We start from the raw sequence: 20,821 nt of genomic DNA, 5'->3' as shown, positions 1-20,821 counted from the left end.
ACCAGGAAACACAAGAAGAAGAAGCGGAAAGGAAGAAAGGGTAAGACATTTTATATAAACATGTCTTTTCTGGGTATGCTGGTAAAAGAAATCCTTGTGAAGTTAGTGATGTTCAAATAAGATTTCATAACTTGGTAACCAAGCAGTGTATTAGTGACAGTGCTTTTGAATGTTTGGTCACTGTTATTCATGCCTGTGACTCACACCCAACTGTTCTGAACTGATTCATTCTTTAAGAAAAATTTTAAACAATATGTTAAATTATGCCCTATCTTTCTAATTTAAAAGACTGATTCACACTCAGGAAATTTTGGTTTATGATCTGACATGTCACTATTTATAGGCAATATTTTAACAAAAGCAGTGAAACAACAAATCTTTCATAGACAATCAATGAGGTCTCTTTGAAACGTCAATGGTGGACTGCATCTCAATCAAAAATTCAAGCTTTGAGGTCATGTTACACATAAAAATAACAGATTCCAGAAGTTCTTTCAGCCATAGTAATTTATTAGGGGAGACCTTAGGGATGTCACCAATAGAGAAGAAAAAACTTTAAGAGATACTTAGAACTCTCAATCAAGGAATCACTAGTATTGCTGAAGTCAACTACTGCAACAACTAACCAACATTCAATTAAGTCTCAAAATCAAACTAAAAAAGTAAATCTACAATGACTTACTTATATATTGTCATACCTGGGATCATTTTTAATAAATATTTATTACTTTTTAAATTATAAAATAAATGCATTTGAAGAAAATTTAGAAAATATTTAAAAAGTACAAAGAAAAAAAAACTTACCCACAATTCTACCACTGAGAGCCACTATTAAAACTACTACCTGGGTTTTTTTTTTTTTCCTATGGTCATGAGTATATAATTTATTTTTTAGATAACTGGGATTGTACTGCTTCATCAGTTTAGGATCCTGCTTTTTAAAAACTTATTCACATAAAAATACTTAAAAATATTATTCCATTATAAGGAAATGTCACAATTACCCATTCATCCAGTAATTTTGTAATTTTTCTCCATTATAATTAAAGCCTATTTATAAATATTCCTTTGCATCTCAATAGGTTATCTTCCTTGAATACTTCCTAGAAGTGAAATTACTGAATCATAAAGGTTGTACTAATTTACACACCCTGGCAGAATATGTGAGTACTCATCTCATCAAATCCTTGCCAGATGCTGAATCACTTTTGATTTATTTCTCAACTGCAGCCAGTGATACTGTCACTGATAATACAGTGGGTGGGCAAAGCAGACGTATAAAAATTGAAAATAGCAGAAAGCTGTAGAACTTAGTAGTCATAAAATTATTCAGTGTGCCAACATGGTTCAGTGCTACACTCCTTGACAAGATATAGGTATAAATATTCTTATTGAACAATGAAGTTTAAATACCATCCCCCACTAAAAGGAGCCAAGACCAAAAAAAAAAAAAAAAAAAAAGAGAGAGAGAGAGACAACATGAGACTGGAACATCTTGTATCAGGATAGGAAGGAAGTGGTTTAAAAAAATATATATGGAATTGAACTTCCCGATGTGGTGCAGTTGGTTAAGGATCTGACTGCAACAGTTCAGGTCACTGTGGAGGTGCGGGTTCGATTCCCAACAGGGCACAGTGGGTTAAAGGATCTGGTATTGTTGCAGTTTCAGCTCAGATTCGATCCTTGGCCTTGGAACTTCCATATGCATGGGTGTGGCAAAAAAAAGGAAAAAAAAAAATTCCAACTACAGAGGCCTGGGTTGCTGCAGAGGCACAGGTTAGACCTCTGGCCTAGTAGAAGAGGATAAGGATCTGGCATTGCCACAGCTGCAGAGTAAGTCACACTGGCTCAGACTCAATCCCTGGCCCAGGAACTTCCATATGCTGTGGCCATTTAAAAAAAAAAATGAGGAGGTCATGTCAGAAGGACACAGAATCTGATTTAAAGGTACTCTCACTGGCCAAGTTCAGGACAATTTGAGCATTGAAGAGAATGACAGAACTGGATTATAAAGCATTGAGTTAAAAAAAGAATTCATGGGAGTACCTGGTGGCCAAATGGGTTAAGAATCACATTGTCACTGCTGTGGCTTAAGTAGTTGCTGTGGGCACTGGTTCAATCCCTGGCCTGGGAACTTCCACAAGCCATGGGCAAGAATTCATGAGTCCAGAGTGATAGACATTAAAAAGAATAGGACAGGAGGATAAGTTCTCCTCTTATTGACCTTACAGAAGATTGACAGCTACTCAGTGCAAAAAGGATGACAGAATTAGAAAATCATCATTTTGCAATAACCAATGTAATAATAAATTTAGGCAATGATTATAAAAGATTCTAAAATTAATGGATGAAAGGTTATGAGAAAATAGGTTATAAACACACAGTCTCAAAATATTACCCACCCACCCCCAACAGTTTACTTATTAATTACAAAGGGGGGGAATATCTTAGCAGTGGAGAGATCTGGATAACATCACCTGAACTAAAATTAACATCAGCATCACAAATAAAGGGATAAATTAACATCAGCTATATAGTAACCAGAATTAATTATGAAGAAACAATCAGACAAATCCAAATTTTAGGAAAATCTTAAAGATCATTTAACTGGATACTTGTCCGTTGTTGATGTGGGACTCAACAACCTCCTGGGAGAGCAGTTGTTGTTGAAGAGAGGTTACTCCTTCCATTCCCTATCTTCTGAGGAGGGGGGAAGATTAATGTTTCTCCTCTCTGAATCCAAGTAAGAAGTTCCAAGATTCACAAAGATTAGGGGTGCTCATAAGAATGGCGACCAGACAGGCTACAGTTCTACTTGGGTGGAAGAAATGCTGATCTGAACCCTGTACCTAAGTAGACCCAAAAGAGGACTGGGTAGAGGAAGCAGAGCTGGGAAACAGAGTAGAATGAAATTGTGCACACATCGTTTCTTTCTCAGAGCAAGAAAAGGTGAACACCACATGAGTAAAATAAATTCCGTGGAATGTGGTTGGGCCTGAGCTGTCTTGATATTCCCTCATTCAAAAAGCCTCTTTGTTTAAAAAAAAAAAAAAAAAAAAAGGGAGAGGGAGGAGGAAGGAGTTCCCATAGTGGCTCAGCAGTAACTATCCCAACTAATATCCACAAGGATACCAGTTTCATCCTTGGCACTGCTCAGTGGATTAAGTATCCAACTTTGCCATGAGCTGTGGTGTAGGTCCCAGATGTGGCTCGGATCCCGCATTGCTGTGGCAGTGCCATAGGCTGGCAGTTGCACTCTGATTCAAGCCCTAGCTGGTAACCTCTGTAAGCCCTGGGTGTGGCCCTAAAATAGATTTAAACAAAAAAAAAGCCTCTATGTGAAACCCTCCTACATTATTGATGGGAATTGTTAGTTGGTGCAGCCACCATGGAAAACAGTAAGGAGAGTTCCTCAAAAAATTGAGTTGTCGTATGATCCAGCAATCCAACTCCTGGGCATATATCCAGACAAAACTATAACTGAAAAAGATAATGCACCCGAATGTTCACTGCAGCACTACTTAAAATAGTCAAGACATGGAAACAATCTAAATGTCCATTGACAGAGGAATAAAGATGTGATATATGTACATCTAAACACAGACACACACACACAATGGAATGCTACTCAGCCATTAAAAAAGAGTGAAATGATGCCATTTGTAGCAACATGATAGAAATTATCATACTCAGTCAGAAAGAGAAAGACAAGTAATATATGATCTCACTTTTATGTGTAATTTAAAATATGACACAAATGAATTTATCTACAAAACAAAAACAGACTGACATAGAGAACAGATTTGGGGTTGCCAAGAGGGAGGGGAGCTAGGGAGGGATGGATTGACAGTATGGGGTCATCTATGCAAACTATTAGGTATACAATGGATAAACAAGGTTCTTCTATAGAGCACAGTGAACTATATTCAATATCCTGTAATAGGACACCATCAAACTCCTAGAAGAAAACATAGGCAAAACACTCTCTGACATCAACATCATGAATATTTTCTCAGGTCAGTCTCCCAAAGCAATAGAAATTAGAGCAAAAATAAACCCATGGGACCTCATCAAACTGAAAAGCTTTTGCACGGCAAAGGAAACCCAAAAGAAAGCAAAAAGACAACTTACAGAATGGGAGAAAACAGTTTCAAATGATGCAACTGACAAGGGCTTAATCTCTAGAGTATATAAGCAACTTATACAACTCAACAGCAAAAAACCAATCAATCAATGGAAAAATGGGCAAAAAACCTGAATAGACATTTCTCCAAGGAAGATATACAGATGGCCAACAAACACATGAAAAAATGCTCAACATCGCTGATTATAAGAGAAATGCAAATCAAAACTACCATGAGATACCACCTCACACCAGTCAGAATGGCCATCATTAATAAATCCACAAATAACAAGTGCTGGAGGGGCTGTGGAGAAAAGGGAACCCTCCTGCACTGTTGGTGGGAATGTAAACTGGTACAGCCACTATGGAGAACAGTTTGGAGATACCTTAGAAATCTATACATAGAACTTCCATATGACCCCGCAATCCCACTCTTGGGCATCTATCCGGACAAAACTCTACTTAAAAGAGACACATGCACCCGCATGTTCATTGCAGCACTATTCACAATAGCCAGGACATGGAAACAATCCAAATGTCCATCGACAGAGGATTGGATTCGGAAGAGGTGGTATATATACACAATGGAATACTACTCAGCCATAAAAAAGGATGACATAATGCCATTTGCAGCAACATGGATGGAACTAGAGAATCTCATACTGAGTGAAATGAGCCAGAAAGACAAAGACAAATACCATATGATATCACTTATAACTGGAATCTAATATCCAGCACAAATGAACATCTCCTCAGAAGAGAAAATCATGGACTTGGAGAAGAGACTTGTGGTTGCCTGATGGGAGGGGGAGGGAGTGGGAGGGATCGGGAGCTTGGGCTTATCAGACACAACCTAGAATAGATTTACAAGGAGATCCCGCTGAATAGCATTGAGAACTATGTCTAGATACTCATGTTGCAACAGAAGAAATGGTGGGGGAAAAACTGTAATTGTAATGTATACATGTAAGGATAACCTGACCCCCTTGCTGTACAGTGGGAAAATAAAATAAAAAAAAATATATCCTGTAATAAACCATAAACAAAAAATATGAAATAGAATATGTATAAGTGAATCAGTTCACTGTACATGAGAAATTAACACAACATTGTAAATCAACTACACTTCAATAATTTTTTTTTCTCTTTATAGCCACAGGGGTTGAATTGGAGCCACAGCTGGGGCCTTTGCCTCCACCACCACCACCACCACCACCACCACCACAGCAACACTGGGTCCCAACCACATCTGCATCCTACACCACAGCTTACAGCCACACCAGATTCATAGCCCACTGAGCAATGCCAGGGATCGAACCTACATTTTCATGAAGACAACATCAGGTCCTTAACCCATTAGGCCACAACGGGAACTTCAAAAAAAATTTATTTTTTATTTTTTTATTTTAGGGCCACACCTGCAGCATTTGGAAGTTCGTAGGGTAGAGGTCCAATCGGAGCTGCAGCTGCTGGCCCACACCACAGTCACAGCAACTCAGGATCTAAGCTGGTTCTGCAACCTACACCACAGCTCAGGGCATCACTGGATTGAACCTGAGACCAGGGATCAAACCCACATGGAGTCTAGTGAGATTCTTTTCCACTGTGCCACAACGGGAACTCCTCAAATAATTTCTTTTTAATGTTAACTTGCAACTCAAAAAAAAAAAAAAGGTTCCATGTGATAGAATAGCAGAAGCAGCAAGCTATATCTATTGTGAATAAAAGAGGTTGACCAGAGCAATCTCTCACATCCAGGAAGTGGACTCTGAAAGAGTGCCTGAGGTAACTTCTGGAGTCAAAAATTCACTCCCAATGAGAGAACAGGCATTCACCTACCCAACAGAGGACAAGAAGAATCAAGCATATAAACCAGATAGGCAACAGCAACCAAGAGAGAGGTTCAAGACCTCTCCTAGGAGGACTGATTTTGTTACTTTTCTTAGAAAACAAACATCTTCAAAACGTTAATGTAAGCCTTACCTGTCCCTAAAGACTGATCCAAATACTTAGTGTGAGAATAAGACACTGCAGTGAAGTGACTCCTTATGGCATAGATATGTCTTTGTGTAATGGCATTCGCTGAAATATCCCAGAACACCTCTAATCTTTGAATTTTAGTACACAGAAAACACTTCTGAGACTTCTCTTAATCCTGCTCAAGGGACTCCATGAAAGCCAGAGTTTCACTCTGCTACTTCTTGAGAGCCCAGGACTCATTCTGCTGCATGTGCAACTTATTGGAGAACAGGAATCTCAATGGGGGGGCCCATTGGGCTAGACAGAGCACCCAGCCATTTCCTCTTTGGGAAATGCTCACCAGTATTTTAACCCAGAAAGTAGATACAAGGTCCCAATGTGTCTACTCTGGTCACTTTCCTTCTAGCCTCTCAAGTCAAGGAAGGCTTCTCTTAGTCAGGAATAGGAAGATTAAGGTGAAGCTCTCCTTCTTCCCATAATATTTACTCAAAACATTTTCAACATTCCCCTTAAGTCCTAGGCTTTCAGTTACTAAAGCCAAGAAGACTATTTTGTCAACTCTCTGCCTTCCATATCTTTCCTTGAAGTAATGGGAACAAGACAACCTAGCTGTCTGAGCTGGTAATAATAGAGGGGATAAAAAACATGCAGACATAATATAATGATCATCCTATGACACATCTATACATATCACAGTTATCAAAGGAGACTAAAATATTCTAAGATAAAAGTGAATACAGAATATCATTACTGAATGGGGTTTTTTTTTGTTTGTTTGTCTTTTTGTTTTTTTGTTGTTGTTGTTTTTGTCTTTTTGCTATTTCTTGGGCCGCTCCCGCGGCATATGGAGGTTCCCAGGCTAGGGGTCTAATCGGATCTGTAGCCACAAGCTTACACCAGAGCCACAGCAACACGGGATCCGAGCCGCATCTGCGACCTACACCACAGCTCATGGCAATGCCAGATCGTTAACCCACTAAGCAAGGGCAGGGACCCAACCAGCAACCTCATGGTTCCTAGTCAAATTTGTTAACCACTGCGCCACGAGGGGAACTCCCACATTACTGAATGTTAAATTCATCTAAAGAAAACACTGGCAAGAAGCATATACTTCACCCTAATACTTTTAAAGAATCCCATCATTTTTCTGGCCACAACTAGAACTAGGACTCAATTACTCCACCTCTCTTGTTAATAACCTTAACTATTAAAAGTAGTACACTGTTAAATATTTAGAAAACATAAGAAATGCAAAAGGTGGTTAAAAACTCATAATCCCACATATTAGAGATAATTTGGTTAATATTTCAGAGCTTCTCTTTCCAGATATCTTCCCTTTAATTGCACAGATATATTTACAATAAGTGTTTTAGTCTGCTCAGGCTGCCATAACACAATGCCCTAAAGTAGGTGGCTTAAACAACATACATTTATTTTCTCAGTCGCTGGTGGCCGAAAAGTCAAAGTTCAAGGTTCTAGAAGGGTTTTGTAAGAACTCTTTGCCAAACTTGCAAATGGCAGTCTTCTTGCTGTATCCTTACATGGCAGAGAGTACACTGGTGTCTCTTCTTCTTTTTAAAAGGGGACCAGCCTTATCAGATTAGGCCCCACCCTTATGACATCATTTAACCTTTTAACTACTCTTCACAGGCACTATCTTCAAATACAATCAAATTGGGAGTTGGGGCTTCAACATATGTATTTTAGGGAGATATAATTCAATCCATAGCATTCTACCCCCCCATTCATGTCCTTACTACATTCATTCCATCCCATCTGCCCCAGAATTCTTAACTCATTCTAGCATCAATTCTAAAGTCCAAAATCTCTTTTAAGTAGCAACTAAATTAGATATGAGTGAGAATCCTGTTAAGATTCATCCTGAGGCAAAATTCCTCTCTAGCTATGAACTTGTGAAACCAAACATGTGCTTCTAAAATACAATGGTGGGACAGGTGTAAGAAAGATATTCCCATTCCATAAGGGAGAATAGAAAAATGACAGATTCCAAGCAAGTCCAAAACCTAGCAAGGAAAATTCCATTAGATCTTAAGACTGGAGAGTAACTCTCTTTGGTTCAATAATTCACATTCCAGGTCCACTGGGGTGGCGGCATCACCCCTACAGCTCTACAGTGTGGCCCTGGCGCCACGGCTCTCTGTAGTGGCCACCCTCTGAAAAAAAAAGGAAAGTTCTTGGTCCCCTGGGCCTGTGCTGAGAGTGGCAGCCCTGATATTCTCTGAATCCAACTTCTGGGTCATTCCTCCATTTCCTCAAGAATAGCACATGTTTTCAGGAGTTGCTGTTGTGGCTCAACATGAATTCAACCAGTATGCGTGAGAACATGGCTTCAATCTCTGGCCTCACTTAGTAGGTTAAGGATCCAGCATTGCCATGAGCTGTGGTGTAGGCCACAGATGTGGCTTGGATCCTGTGTTGCTATGGCTGTGACACAGGCCGGCAGCTACAGCTCCAATTAGACCCCTAGCCTGGGAACTTCCATATGCCACAGTCCTAAAAAGAGGACAAAAAAAAAAAAAAAAAAAAAAAAAAGCATACATTTACTGTAAAGTAACTCTATGATGTGGTCTTGTAAAATCAAAAAAATCCAATAGTCTTCCTTCATTCCATTCGTCTTTGTCCCCTTTAGCTGAAACTGGCATTGTCTCTGCTGGTTTAATTCCATATCTATTCCTGGCTTCTCCTAATGGTTAAGTCCATGATTTGTGCCCGTGATCTCTTTAACATTCTCTTCAGAACAAGATCTTTCATTTTTCACAACATACAGGCTAAAAATTTCCTAATCTCCAAGTTCTGGTTCCTTTGTACTTAATGATTCCTTCTTCATTTCAACCCTCTCCCCTTGTATTTTATTATAAACAGGAAGGAAGACCCGAGCCACATCTTCAATACCTAATTTAGAAATCTCTGCTAAGTATCCAATTCAATCACTTACAAACTCTACCTTTCACAAAACTCTCCAACAATTCAGTCAAGTTCATTGCCACTTCATAATAAGGATCACCTTTCCTCCACCTTCCAATAAAGCACTCCTCATTGCCATCTGACACTTCTCTAGAAGAGCCTTTAACACCGATATTCTGCCAAGAGTCCCTTCACAACAACCTTGGCTTTTTCTAGTAAAATACCACGGTGGATTAAACAACAGAAATGTGTGTCTCACAGATTCAAAGGCTGGGGAGTCCAAGATCCAGGTGCTGGCGATTTGGTCTCTGATGAAAGTTCTTTTCCTGGCTTGCAGATGCCTTTTTGCTATGCTCTCACACAGAGAGCTTGGTTGTCTCTTCCTCTTCTTATAAGGCTATCAGCCCTACCAGACTAGGACCTCAGTCTTCTCTCATTTAACCTTTATCATATCCTCATAGGCCCTAGCTCCAAAAAGAGTCATACTGGAGGGCTAGGGCTTAAACATATGAATTTTAGGGGTATGCAATTTTGGGTGTACAGCGAAAAGTCTTAAATTATATATGTACATATGCATATACACACATATACAGAAATAAGAGTTGTATTCTCCTTTAGTTTCATGAAAATTTGCCAAATACATTATTCAAAGCACAATATTCAAATCTTACAACTATTATCATTTACTGTTTAACTATTAAGTCATTTTCAAATTTGCCATTTCAGTAATTTTGCAATGAATATCTTTATATACAAGATATTCTTTTTTTTCTTTTCTTTTTTTCTATCTTAGAAACTTTATTTTCCATCCACCCATTTCTATTTTAAGAGTCTATGGAAGAACTTAAGATCACTCAGTAGCTGTTCCTACGCATTCAGTGGCCTGAGCAGTGGGAGCTGCAGACCAGTGGTAGGCTGAGCACTCCAGTCTTCAGTAGGTAACTGATGGATGGGCACAGAAGGCACCTGCACGCCTCTGGACCAATCTGCCATCTCAGGTTGAGTAGCAATGAACTCAGGAGCTGGAGCAGTCCATTCACCCTGAAATTCCTCCTTGGTCACAGCCTTCTCAGCAGCTGCCTGCTCTTCCTTTTCAATCTCTTCAGGATCTCTGTAGAAGTAAAAATGAGGCATGACTTCCCACTGGTGTTCACGAGAGATGGTGCCAGGCATGCGCAGAACTTCCCGGGCAAGCATCCGCCAGATCAGACCACTGAGTGAGCTTCCTCGTTGTTTCATGGGATGGCTATGTCCGCATAATGCAGAGGAGAGTCTTTGTTACACAGAGCAATGGTAGGCAGGTTAACATAAGAGACTTCTGTGAGATGCTGGTGGTCAGCCCTGGGATCAGTCACCACCAGAATCTTGGCTCCCAGAAGGCTGCCTGGATCTGGTTAGTGAAGTTTCCAGGAGTGAAGCGGCCAGCAATAGGAGTGGCTCCCAGTGGCAGCAGCAAACTTCAGCACAGCTCGATGGCCAGTATTCCTGGAGGATATGACACTGACATCAGCTGGATCTTCAGTGGCAACAATGGCACGAGCCACCAACAGAAGTTCTCCCAGGTTCTCTTCAGATTATGATATAGATGCTATCCCTTTTCCTTCTTTACATAGACTGTGCCATTTGGAAGTCAAGGTTGGTGACACCTAGGTGGGTTCTTGCTGCAAGGAATTTGAGGACATCCTCCTCTTTCATTTGCAGGACATCAAGGGCTCCAGACATTGTCAAAGTTTCCCTTTAAGTCATGATGGGAATCAAGAACAACGCTGTATGGACCCCCATCTGGATAGCGCAGAAAATTGTCTACTTTTTTTTTTTTTTGTCTTTTTCTAGGACCACACCCGCAGCATATGGAGGTTCCCAGGCTAGGGGTCTAATTGGAGCTACAGCTGCCAGCCTACACCACAGCTACAGCAATGCCAGATCCAATCTGCGTTCACGGCAACACTGGAACCTTAATCCACTGAGCAAGGCCAGGGATCGAACCCACAACCTCATGGACTCTAGTCAGATTCGTTAACCACTGAGCCAAGACGGGAATTCCAGAAAGTTGTCTACTTCTTATTAAGTATACATTTCCAGAAATTCAAGTTCCAAATCAAAGGTTATGAACTTTTAAAGGCTCTAGGCACATATAGCTGAAAGCTTCCCAGAAACCTGTATTAATGGATACCACCATCTACACTAGACATTATAATTAAAATAAAGCATATTTAACTGGAAAAAAATCCAGTGTCATAAGTTATTAAAAAGTTAAGATTTTTAAAATTAGTAGTCAAAGAGAGTAAAGTGTCAGGAAAACCAAATAAAACATGTGATCTTTGATCAGCTGGTGCAGTGGTGGGGGAGGAATTCCCTTCATGGCTCAGTGGTTAACAAACCTGACGAGGATGTGGGTTCAATCCCTAGCCTCGCTCAATGGGTTAAGGATCCAGTATTGCTGTGAGCTGTGGTGTAGGTCACAGATGCAGCTCAGATCCCGCACTGGTGTAAGCCAGCAGCTGTAGCTCCAATTTGACCCCTAGCCTGGGAACTTCCATATGCCACGAGTGCAGCCCTAAAAAGCAAAAAAAAAAAACAAAACTAAAAAACAAAAAACCTAGGGGAAAATTCAGGCTTTCTTAATATAGACCATACATTGTATAAATGTTAAGTTTCCTGATTTTAACAGTGGTTATTTTGGTTATGTACACTGTTCTCACTCTTAGGGAACACATGCTAATATGTCATAAGTCTGACTGTTACATTCAAATGATTCAGAAAATACATGTGTGGGAGTTCCTGTTAAGGCACAGTGGAAATGAATACGACTAGGAACCATGAAGTTTCGGGATTGATCCCTGGCCTCACTCAGTGGGTTAAGAATCCAGCATTGCTGTGAACTGTGGTATACGCCACAGATGTGTCTCAGATCCTGCGTTGCTGTGGTTGTGGCATAGGCTGGTGGCTATGGCTCCGATTTGACCCTTAGCCTGGGAACCTCCATATTCCTCAGGCAAGCCCTAAAAAGCTAATTAATTAATTAATTAATAAGAAAATACATGTGTGTATTTTTATGTATGTGTATACAGAGACAGAAAAGGAGGGGTAGAGAAATAGAGGAGCAACTGTGACAAAACGTTAATTAGTGAATCTAATAAAGGGTAAATGTGTGTTCACACTACTGTTCTTTCAACTATTCTATGAGTTTAAAATTTTTCAAAATAAAAATATATTAGGGGAGTAGTCAAAAGATATAAAAAAGATTTTCATATAAATGGTAAACACATGAAAAATATATGAGCATTAATAAACTTGCTGATTATATAGCCTTTTATTTCCTCCTGCCCTCCAGTCATTTGCTCTTTAATCACTTGAACTGCATTTCATCAAATGGGCCCAGGAAGGAATGGAAAGAGAAATCTCAATATTCCATTTCACTTCCCATTAGCAGTCCTGGAAAAAATTTAAAAGATTTAAAACATCAATTTTTTTTTTTAATTTTCAAAAAAAAGTGAAAATTATCTCATTACAATACATTTTAGAAATGACCTATATAGACTTTAATTCACAACTTGGTCTTCAATTTAGATTCTTCTGATCTCCTATTACCCTAAATGTATGCTAAATCCTAGTTCCTAGATGGCAAAAAATAAGTAATAAATCATATGAAAAATAGGTTTTCTTTAAATAAAGAAACAAGTTTGACCTCTGCCAGTGGTCTTACTTTTAACAGGAAAAGTAGCCAATAGAATAGAAGGCAACCAATGGATTTACAAAGCATGAAGGAGGTTTTCCTTTTCAGAAAAAATACGAAGGAAGGAGTATAACACAGTGGTTTGATACATGGGTTCCAGCACCAGATTGCCTATATCTGAATATTTACTTCCATACTTACTACTTGTATTGTCAAATAACAAAATCTCTTTATGCCTCATCTTAAAAATGAGAATGACAGTAAAATCTATGTCTAAGGGTTACTGTGGAAATTAAATAAGTTAGTACATTTTAGCTCTTAGAGAAGCATCTGGCTGGCATACTCTAAGACCTCAAAATATGTTAGCTGTTATGGTTCTTATCGTTAACTAGTATTATTACAGTAACTACTACCACTATCACCACCACCACCACTTTCAACCTGCAGCTGATAAGTTTAGCACTGATTCCAAAACACTATAGCAACACAAAAGAAACACAACATACGTAAATCCACCCCCGCAGGTTGAAAAAGTGAAAGAGAAGTGATTCCAAGTCAGTCCCTTGGTGTCTCTTCAAGCTGTTCTGAGAGAACCTGAGAAGATAACCAATATACAACGCACAGCTCATTTCAAGAAGGAATCTGTGTGGTCTAGAAAAGTTAATCTGGAGTTCCCGTCGTGGCGCAGTGGTTAACGAATCTGACTAGGAACCATGAGGTTTCGGGTTCGGTCCCTGCCCTTGCTCAGTGGGTTAACGATCCGGCGTTGCCGTGAGCTGTGGTGTAGGTTGCAGACGCGGCTCGGATCCTGCGTTGCTGTGGCTCTGGCATAGGCCGGTGGCTACAGCTCCGATTCAACCCCTAGGCTGGGAACCTCCATATGCCGCGGGAGCGGCCCAAGAAATAGCAACAACAACAAAAGACAAAAAAAAAAAAAAAAAAAAAAAAAAAATTTGGTGTCTTTATCAAAGAACTATACAAAGATTATACAATATGAGGCAACATGATATATATATGTACAGGGTACTATGGAAGCAAAGGAAAGACCTAAGCTAGACATGGCAGAATGAAGAAACAGTATAAAGATTTCCCAAAAGTGGTAACATTGAAACTGAGCCTTAGAGAATAATAACAGATATATAGGGACAGACTAGGAAAAGTTTTTCCTCCAAGGGTAAATCTGACAAATGGAGAAAAAAGAACACCACTGCCCTGCCTACAGTCACAAAAAAAAAAAAACACAACAAAACAAACAAACAAACAAAAAAAAACCCCATCTCTTCTTAAAGCTAAAGAGCAAATAGCCATTGGAGGTATCAGACTGAATAAGGTGTGTTTCTGGAGCTTCTTCTGTTTATACATATCACATCTCTACCCTCCTCAACTCAAAATAAGCCATATTTGGAGAACTGACAGAAAGCTGTGATTAAGGAGATTCAGAGACAAGTTTCTCACTTACAACACTGGGCGGCAGCAGTAGGCAATGGTTTCCTCTGGCTTTCTTCTTGGCTAGAATACTAGAAGCAGAAAGGAGAAAAAAAAAAAAAAAACATATATAATAAGAGGCCCAAGTAAAGAGGAAAAAAAAAAAAAGGCATAAATACCTATAAAAAGGTTTCACATTTAATTGAAGTCAAATTTTTTATCAAACAGAAACAGATCATCCTGCTACTGATTTCCCTATGTGATCCTAACATACAAGGTCAGACTATCAGATATGGCATTGGCCCAATGTGACAAGACTAAAGCAGGATAGCAGAGAGGCTGTGCTGACCAAAGGCATCTGTGAACAACTCCAGCTCTGCCAGCAGCTGTAGAAGGCTTAGTCTTCGAAACCTTACAAAACTCAGATGACTTTTCCTATGGATAATGTATAGATTTCCCCATTTGGGTGATGAAACTGAAAACCTCTCTGAGACTGAGTTTTCTCATTAAAAAAAAATAATAATAAAGTTTCTTCCCTCACAAGGTCAGGTGGGCAGTAAAATAACTTAAGTATGTAATAACAACATCTGATATTTACTAAAGTTCCTTTCCCAATTATACTCCAACCTCCCCAACACAAACCACCACAAACCCCAACAAAATAACAGAGTACGGAAGCCATGAAAAGAAAGATGTATAAAAGTGAGCCTCGTTAAAGATGGGCAGGATTTGGAAGGTAAAACAAAAAGAAAAAAGTACAAACAAATTAACACAGATACATAGAGTCTGGAAAACAAAGTAGTTTGGTTCAGAACTCAGTGGAGGATTGGAAAAACACAGCATGGTCCAGCAACTTGCAAATATGAGAGCTTAACTTTTCATCCTGACTCTGCCATTTATTAATAATCTGTGAGATTCTAGGCAAGACAGAGTTTCTTTAACACTGAATGAGTCCTTCATTCAACTGATATTTCTTGAATGTCTATATCGTGCAAGGCCTTGTTCCAGGCACTGGGGGAAAAGCGTTTGTAAATCATGGTAAGGAGTTTAGATTTTATCCTAGTGTATCAAGAATCTATTTAAAGTTTTAAACACCAGGGGTTTATGACTTGATTACACTTTAAAAATCACTCTGAATGTTCTCTAAGAACTGTAAGGAACAAGAGGGAAAATAAAACTAATTATTACAATTATCCTGTTGAAAGGTGATGGTGGCTTATATATGTGAATTAAAGAAGGGCATTTCAAGTGGTTAGATACAAAATACAAAACACTTTTTGTATATAAATACACTTTTATATGTAAAATACAAACAATAAACTGCATTACATCAGCAGTAGACACCACTATTACTACTTCCATTAAGGGAGGGATTAGAAATCAAGCACAATTTAAACAATATAATAGTATTAATAAACCTGTCACTCATAAAAATGTTCAAAACTTTTTGGAGGTTAAGCAACCCACTCCAAAGAAACAAACAGACCTGGTTATTATAATAACCATTATAAATAATGATTGATTGTTATAGGCAATACACAGGTATAAGTGTGAGGAAATCATAAAACTTTAAGCATTAAGTTAGAAGAATTGAAACTTGATAGGTGAGAGTAAACATTTCCAGAAGACATATTTAATGAATCTTTTCCATGTCCAAAGCAGAAAGCTGAAGACCAACTAGAGCCTAATTGATAATATTGAGAAGAGAAAAAAATTTATAAAACAAAAAATAAAAAGAGTACAGGTAAGGAAAACTACAATGGAATCTCATTTATGAACACAGATGCAAAAATCTAAATAGATACCAAATCATATTACATTTATCCATCATAAATGTTTACTATCTCTATGTGAATATTAATGTAGATGTATGCCTATGTATGTATGTTGATAATCTATGTGTTCATATATCATGACCAAATGGACTTTAAACATAAGGATAGTTCAATATCTAAAAATCTATTCATATAATTCACCACAACAACCAGATTAAAGGAGAAAAACTATGTGATATCTGTAATAATGCAAGGAAGGTCTTGATAAAATCCTTTTACGTCAAAAAATTCTTAAAAACTAAGAAAACAGAATTTCCTTAATCTGATAAAGAATATCTATCAAGGCGTTCCCCTTGTGGGGCAGCAGAAACAAATCCGACTAGGAACCATGTGGTTGCAGGTTTGACCTCTAGCTTCGCTCAGTGGGTTAAGGATCCGGTGTTGCCGTAAGCTGTGGTGTAGTTTGCAGATCCAGCTCAGATCTGGCATTGCTGTGGCTCTGGCGTAGGCCAGAGGCTACAGTTCCGACTGGACTCCTAGCCTGGGAACCTCCAAATGCCACAGGTGCGACCCTAGAAAAGACAAAAAGACAAAAAGACCAAAAAAAATAAAATAAAATAAAAATAAATAATAAAATAAAAATAAAAATAAGACATAAGGATCGGAAAAAGATAAGAACTTACCACTTAAAGATACAAAAACTTAAACTTAAAAACCCAAAGGAATCTCTAAACGAATAGAATTAATAAGAGTTGGTGAATAAGATCAATACTAAAAAAACTGAGCATCAAGTTTATATGTACATATGTAGCAATGACCTATTAGAAAATGTAATTTTTAAACATATCATTCACGATGATTAGGAATAAACCTAACAAAACAAGTGTAAAATCTGCATGGAGGAAACAGGGTATCCCCCTATAGCACATCTTATCTTCTGAAACTTAACTATATTTAATATTTCCTGCTTATTCTGTCTCTTCCCATTTGATCCAAGAAGATAGGAATCTTTGTTTTAACTGCTGATGTATACTAAGCACCTAAAACAGTGGCTGATACATAGTGCTCAATAAGTTATTTGGTGAATAAATGATTGAATGAATGCTATCAACAATGAGAAATGAAAATTAAAATTATAATGCTCTAAATTCATTATATTAGCAAAAATTTAAAGTCTGATAATAGCAAGTATCAGCAAGGAGATGGAGAAACAGAAAAATTGGAATATAAATTGGTATAATTATTTTAGACAGCAATTTAGCAACCTCTAGAAAGGCTGAACAGCGCATATTCCACAACAAAGCAATGCTATTTCCAGGTATATATCCAGAGAATCTCCCACACATAAACACACAGAAACAGGCCCAAGAATGTTCACTGTAACACGCATTTATAACAGTGAAAACCTAATTCTCCATGAGTAAGAAAAGTAACAAATGGTGATAAATTTCGATTCTGTCAAGTGGTAGATTCCTAAACCAGTCTTGACTCAAGAGGCTGCTATGTATGGGAACTGTTGCACACCACAGGAAAAAAAGATATGACTCTGAGCTATGTTTTTAAAAGGATTTTACAACAAGTACAACCAAATTTTGATAATCACTGAATACTGGAGATGTGTACATGTTTCATTTTTACTCTTCCCTCTACTGTTATATTTGTATAAAATATTTTCATGACAAAAACAGAAAAAGCGAAGAACACAGAAGCCATCTTGAAGTTTCCATTAACCAAAGATGAGACTAGTACAAGAAGAGGAAAGACTGCATTGATTGAAACACTAATATCAAAATCTATAAATCTATAATGATATGCCACTTTAAAAAAGAAAACAACTCATCCATCACATTGAGACATTGCTTACATAACAGCTCATTATTTTGAAAACTGCTGAAGAGAATGTTTTCCTTGTAGATTCTACCTCAAGTGAACCAAATAGCTGGTGAGATAAAGTTCTGTCTTACAGAAAAATAGCTAATAAAAGTTAAAGCGATAATATAATTAGAAAATCAGGAGTTCCCGTCGTGGAGCAGTGGTTAACGAATCCGACTAGGAACCATGAGGTTGCGGGTTCGGTCCCTGCCCTTGCTCAGTGGCTTAAGGATCCGGCGTTGCCGTGAGCTGTGGTGTAGGTTGCAGACGCGGCTCAGATCCCGCGTGGCTGTGGCTGTGGCGTAGGCCGGTGGCTACAGCTCCGATTAGACCCCTAGCCTGGGAACCTCCATATGCCGAGGGAGCGGCCCAAGAAATAGCAACAACAACAACAACAACAACAAAAGACAAAAAAAAAAAAAAAAAGAAAATCATCATTGTGCAACCCTAATAAAATAATGATTCTTACTGCTAAAACCATTAGGTAAAAGGCTGATAGGATCACTTTAAAATGGATGAAATAAGCTGATACCAACTTGAAGCCACTGTTTAATTTTTTTTTTGTAATTTTGCCTTTTCTAAGGCCACTGCTGTGGCATATGGAGGTTCCCAAGCTAGGGGTCTAATCGGAGCTGGAGCCACTGGCCTATGCCACAGCCACAGCCACAGCCACAACCACAGCAACGTGGGATCCGACCTACACGACAGCTCATGGCAACACCAGATCCTTAACCCACTGAGCAAGGCCAGGGATTGAACCCGAAACTTCATGGTTCCTAGTCGGATTCGTTCACCACTGAGCCATGACGGGAACTCCTCCACTACTTAATTTTAAAATCACTAAAAGGGAAGTAAGACACCATTTGACTACCAAAAAAAAAAAAAAAAAAAAAAAAAGGTAGAAGAAGAATTTAAGAACTTCAATCTAAATCTCAATCTAATCTTCAAACTACTAGATACAATGTTCAGTTTTTAAAAAGTAAGAAAGAGAAATATGGTAAATAAAACCTTGGGGATAAAATCAACCAAATACAGAATATGCAGAATTCTACAAACAAATGAGGCAAGAGGAAATAGAATAAAAATGGTTCAAGAAACATAATAACCAAACATGTACAATTTGTTTGAATCCTGAATTGAATAAATCAACAGGGAAAAGATGTCTTTGAGACAACACAGGAAATCTGAACTCAGACTAGGTATTGGATGATAGTAAGAAATTATTAAGAGCTAACACCACTCCTCCTGAAACTATTTCAAAAAATTGCAGAGGAAGGGATACTCCCAAACTCATTCTATGAGGCCACCATCACCCTGATACCAAAACCAGACAAAGTCTCCACAAAAAAAGAAAACTATAGGCCAATTTCACTGATGAACATCGATGCAAAAAAAACAAAATACTAGCAAACCGCATCCAAAAATACATTAAAAGGATTGTACATCATGATCAAGTGGGATTTATCCCAGGGATGCAAGAATTCTTCAATATCCGCAAATCCATCAGTGTGATACACCACATTAACAAGCTGAAGAATAAAAACCATATGATCCTCTCAAATACATGCAGAAAAAGCCTTTGACAAAATCCAACACCATTTCTGATAAAAACCTTCACAAAGACGGCATAGCAGGAAGTTACCTCAATATAATAAAGGCCGTATATGACAAACCCACAGCTAATATCATTCTCAGTGATGAAAGCTGAAAGAATTCCCACTGAGATCAGCAACAAGACAAGAATGTCCGCTCTCACCACTATTATTCAACAGAGATTTCAAAGTCCTAGCCACAGCAATCAGAGAAGTAAAAGAAATAAAAGGAATCCAAATTGGGAAGGAAGAAGTACAACTATCACTATTTGCAGATGACATGATACTATACCTAGAGAATCCTAAAGACTCTATCAGAAAACTGTTAGAGCTCATCCATGAATTTGGCAAAGACTACATATACAAAATTAATACACAGAAATCAATGGCATTTCGGAGACATGATAAAGATGGCGGAATAGAAGGACTGGAACTCAACTTCTCTCCTAAAAACAACAAAATTCACAACTAAAGACTGAGGAATCTCCAACCAAATGGACTGGAAACCTTAAAAAAGATATCCTTCCAGAAGAAAAAGAGGGAGTTCCCGTCGTGGCGCAGTGGTTAACGAATCCCACTAGGAACCATGAGGTTTCGGGTTCGGTCCCTGCCCTTGCTCAGTGGGTTAACGATCCGGCGTTGCCGTGAGCTGTGGTGTAGGTTGCAGACGCGGCTCGGATCCCGTGTTGCTGTGGCTCTGGCGTAGGCCGGTGGCTACAGCTCCGATTGGACCCCTAGCGTGGGAACCTCCATATGCCGCGGGAGCGGCCCAAGAAATAGCAACAACAACAAAAAAGACAAAAAAAAAAAAAAAAAAAAAAAAAAAAAAGAAGAAAAAGAGGAGGCCACATCAAGAGGTAGGAGGGGTGATTTCGTCATATAAACAACCCCATACCTCCTGGGTGGGAAGCTCCACAGACTGGCAACTAACTGGTTTTCAGAGACTCACCTACAGGAGTGAGAGTTCTGAGCCACACATCAAACCCTCATGTGCGGGCATCCAGCACTGGGAGAAAGAGCCCCTGGCACATCTGGCATTGAAGGCCAGTGGGGCTGGTGCACAGGAGTTCCATGGGACTGCGGGAAACGGAGACCCCATTCTTAAAAGGCGCACACAGACTTTCACATGCACTGGGTCCCAGGGCAAAGCAAAGTCTCCAAGGGAATCTGGGTCGAACCTGACCGCAGTACTTGGAGGACATCCTGGGAAAACAGGGGTGAATATGGCTTGTTGTGAGGGAATGACATTGAAGGCAAAGCTCTGGGGAATATTCAGCAGCTGTGCCTTTCTCTGGAGGTGGCCATTTTGGGAAAATCTGGCCCCACCCTCTGTCAGTCAGCACTGAGAAGCCCCAGGGCAAACAACAATCCAGGTGGGATCACAGCCCCATCCCTCAGGCACACAGCTGCCTCTAATCCCATCCAGAGACTAAGCCCCACCCACCAGAGGGAT

General features: G+C 39.0%; 1 protein-coding gene and 1 pseudogene across 7 annotated transcripts in view; both read right to left on the bottom strand.

Annotated features, from left to right (window-relative positions):
* The window catches only part of UNC13B (unc-13 homolog B), a 239,348-nt gene that overhangs the window by 144,893 nt on the left and 73,634 nt on the right, over nt 1-20,821 (bottom strand). For all 7 annotated transcript variants that reach the window (XM_021065583.1, XM_021065567.1, XM_021065570.1 and 4 more), the window contains exon 7: nt 14,164-14,221. In XM_021065583.1, the coding sequence (XP_020921242.1) occupies nt 14,164-14,221 (58 nt within the window). The remainder of the gene's footprint in view (nt 1-14,163; nt 14,222-20,821) is intronic.
* Nucleotides 8,637-10,927, bottom strand: LOC100626679 (annotated as a pseudogene).

Source organism: Sus scrofa, chromosome 1 (assembly GCF_000003025.6).
Source record: "Sus scrofa isolate TJ Tabasco breed Duroc chromosome 1, Sscrofa11.1, whole genome shotgun sequence".
In the NCBI taxonomy this organism is placed as follows: Eukaryota; Metazoa; Chordata; class Mammalia; order Artiodactyla; family Suidae; genus Sus; species Sus scrofa.
This window is presented reverse-complemented; position numbering and strand designations above follow the sequence as displayed.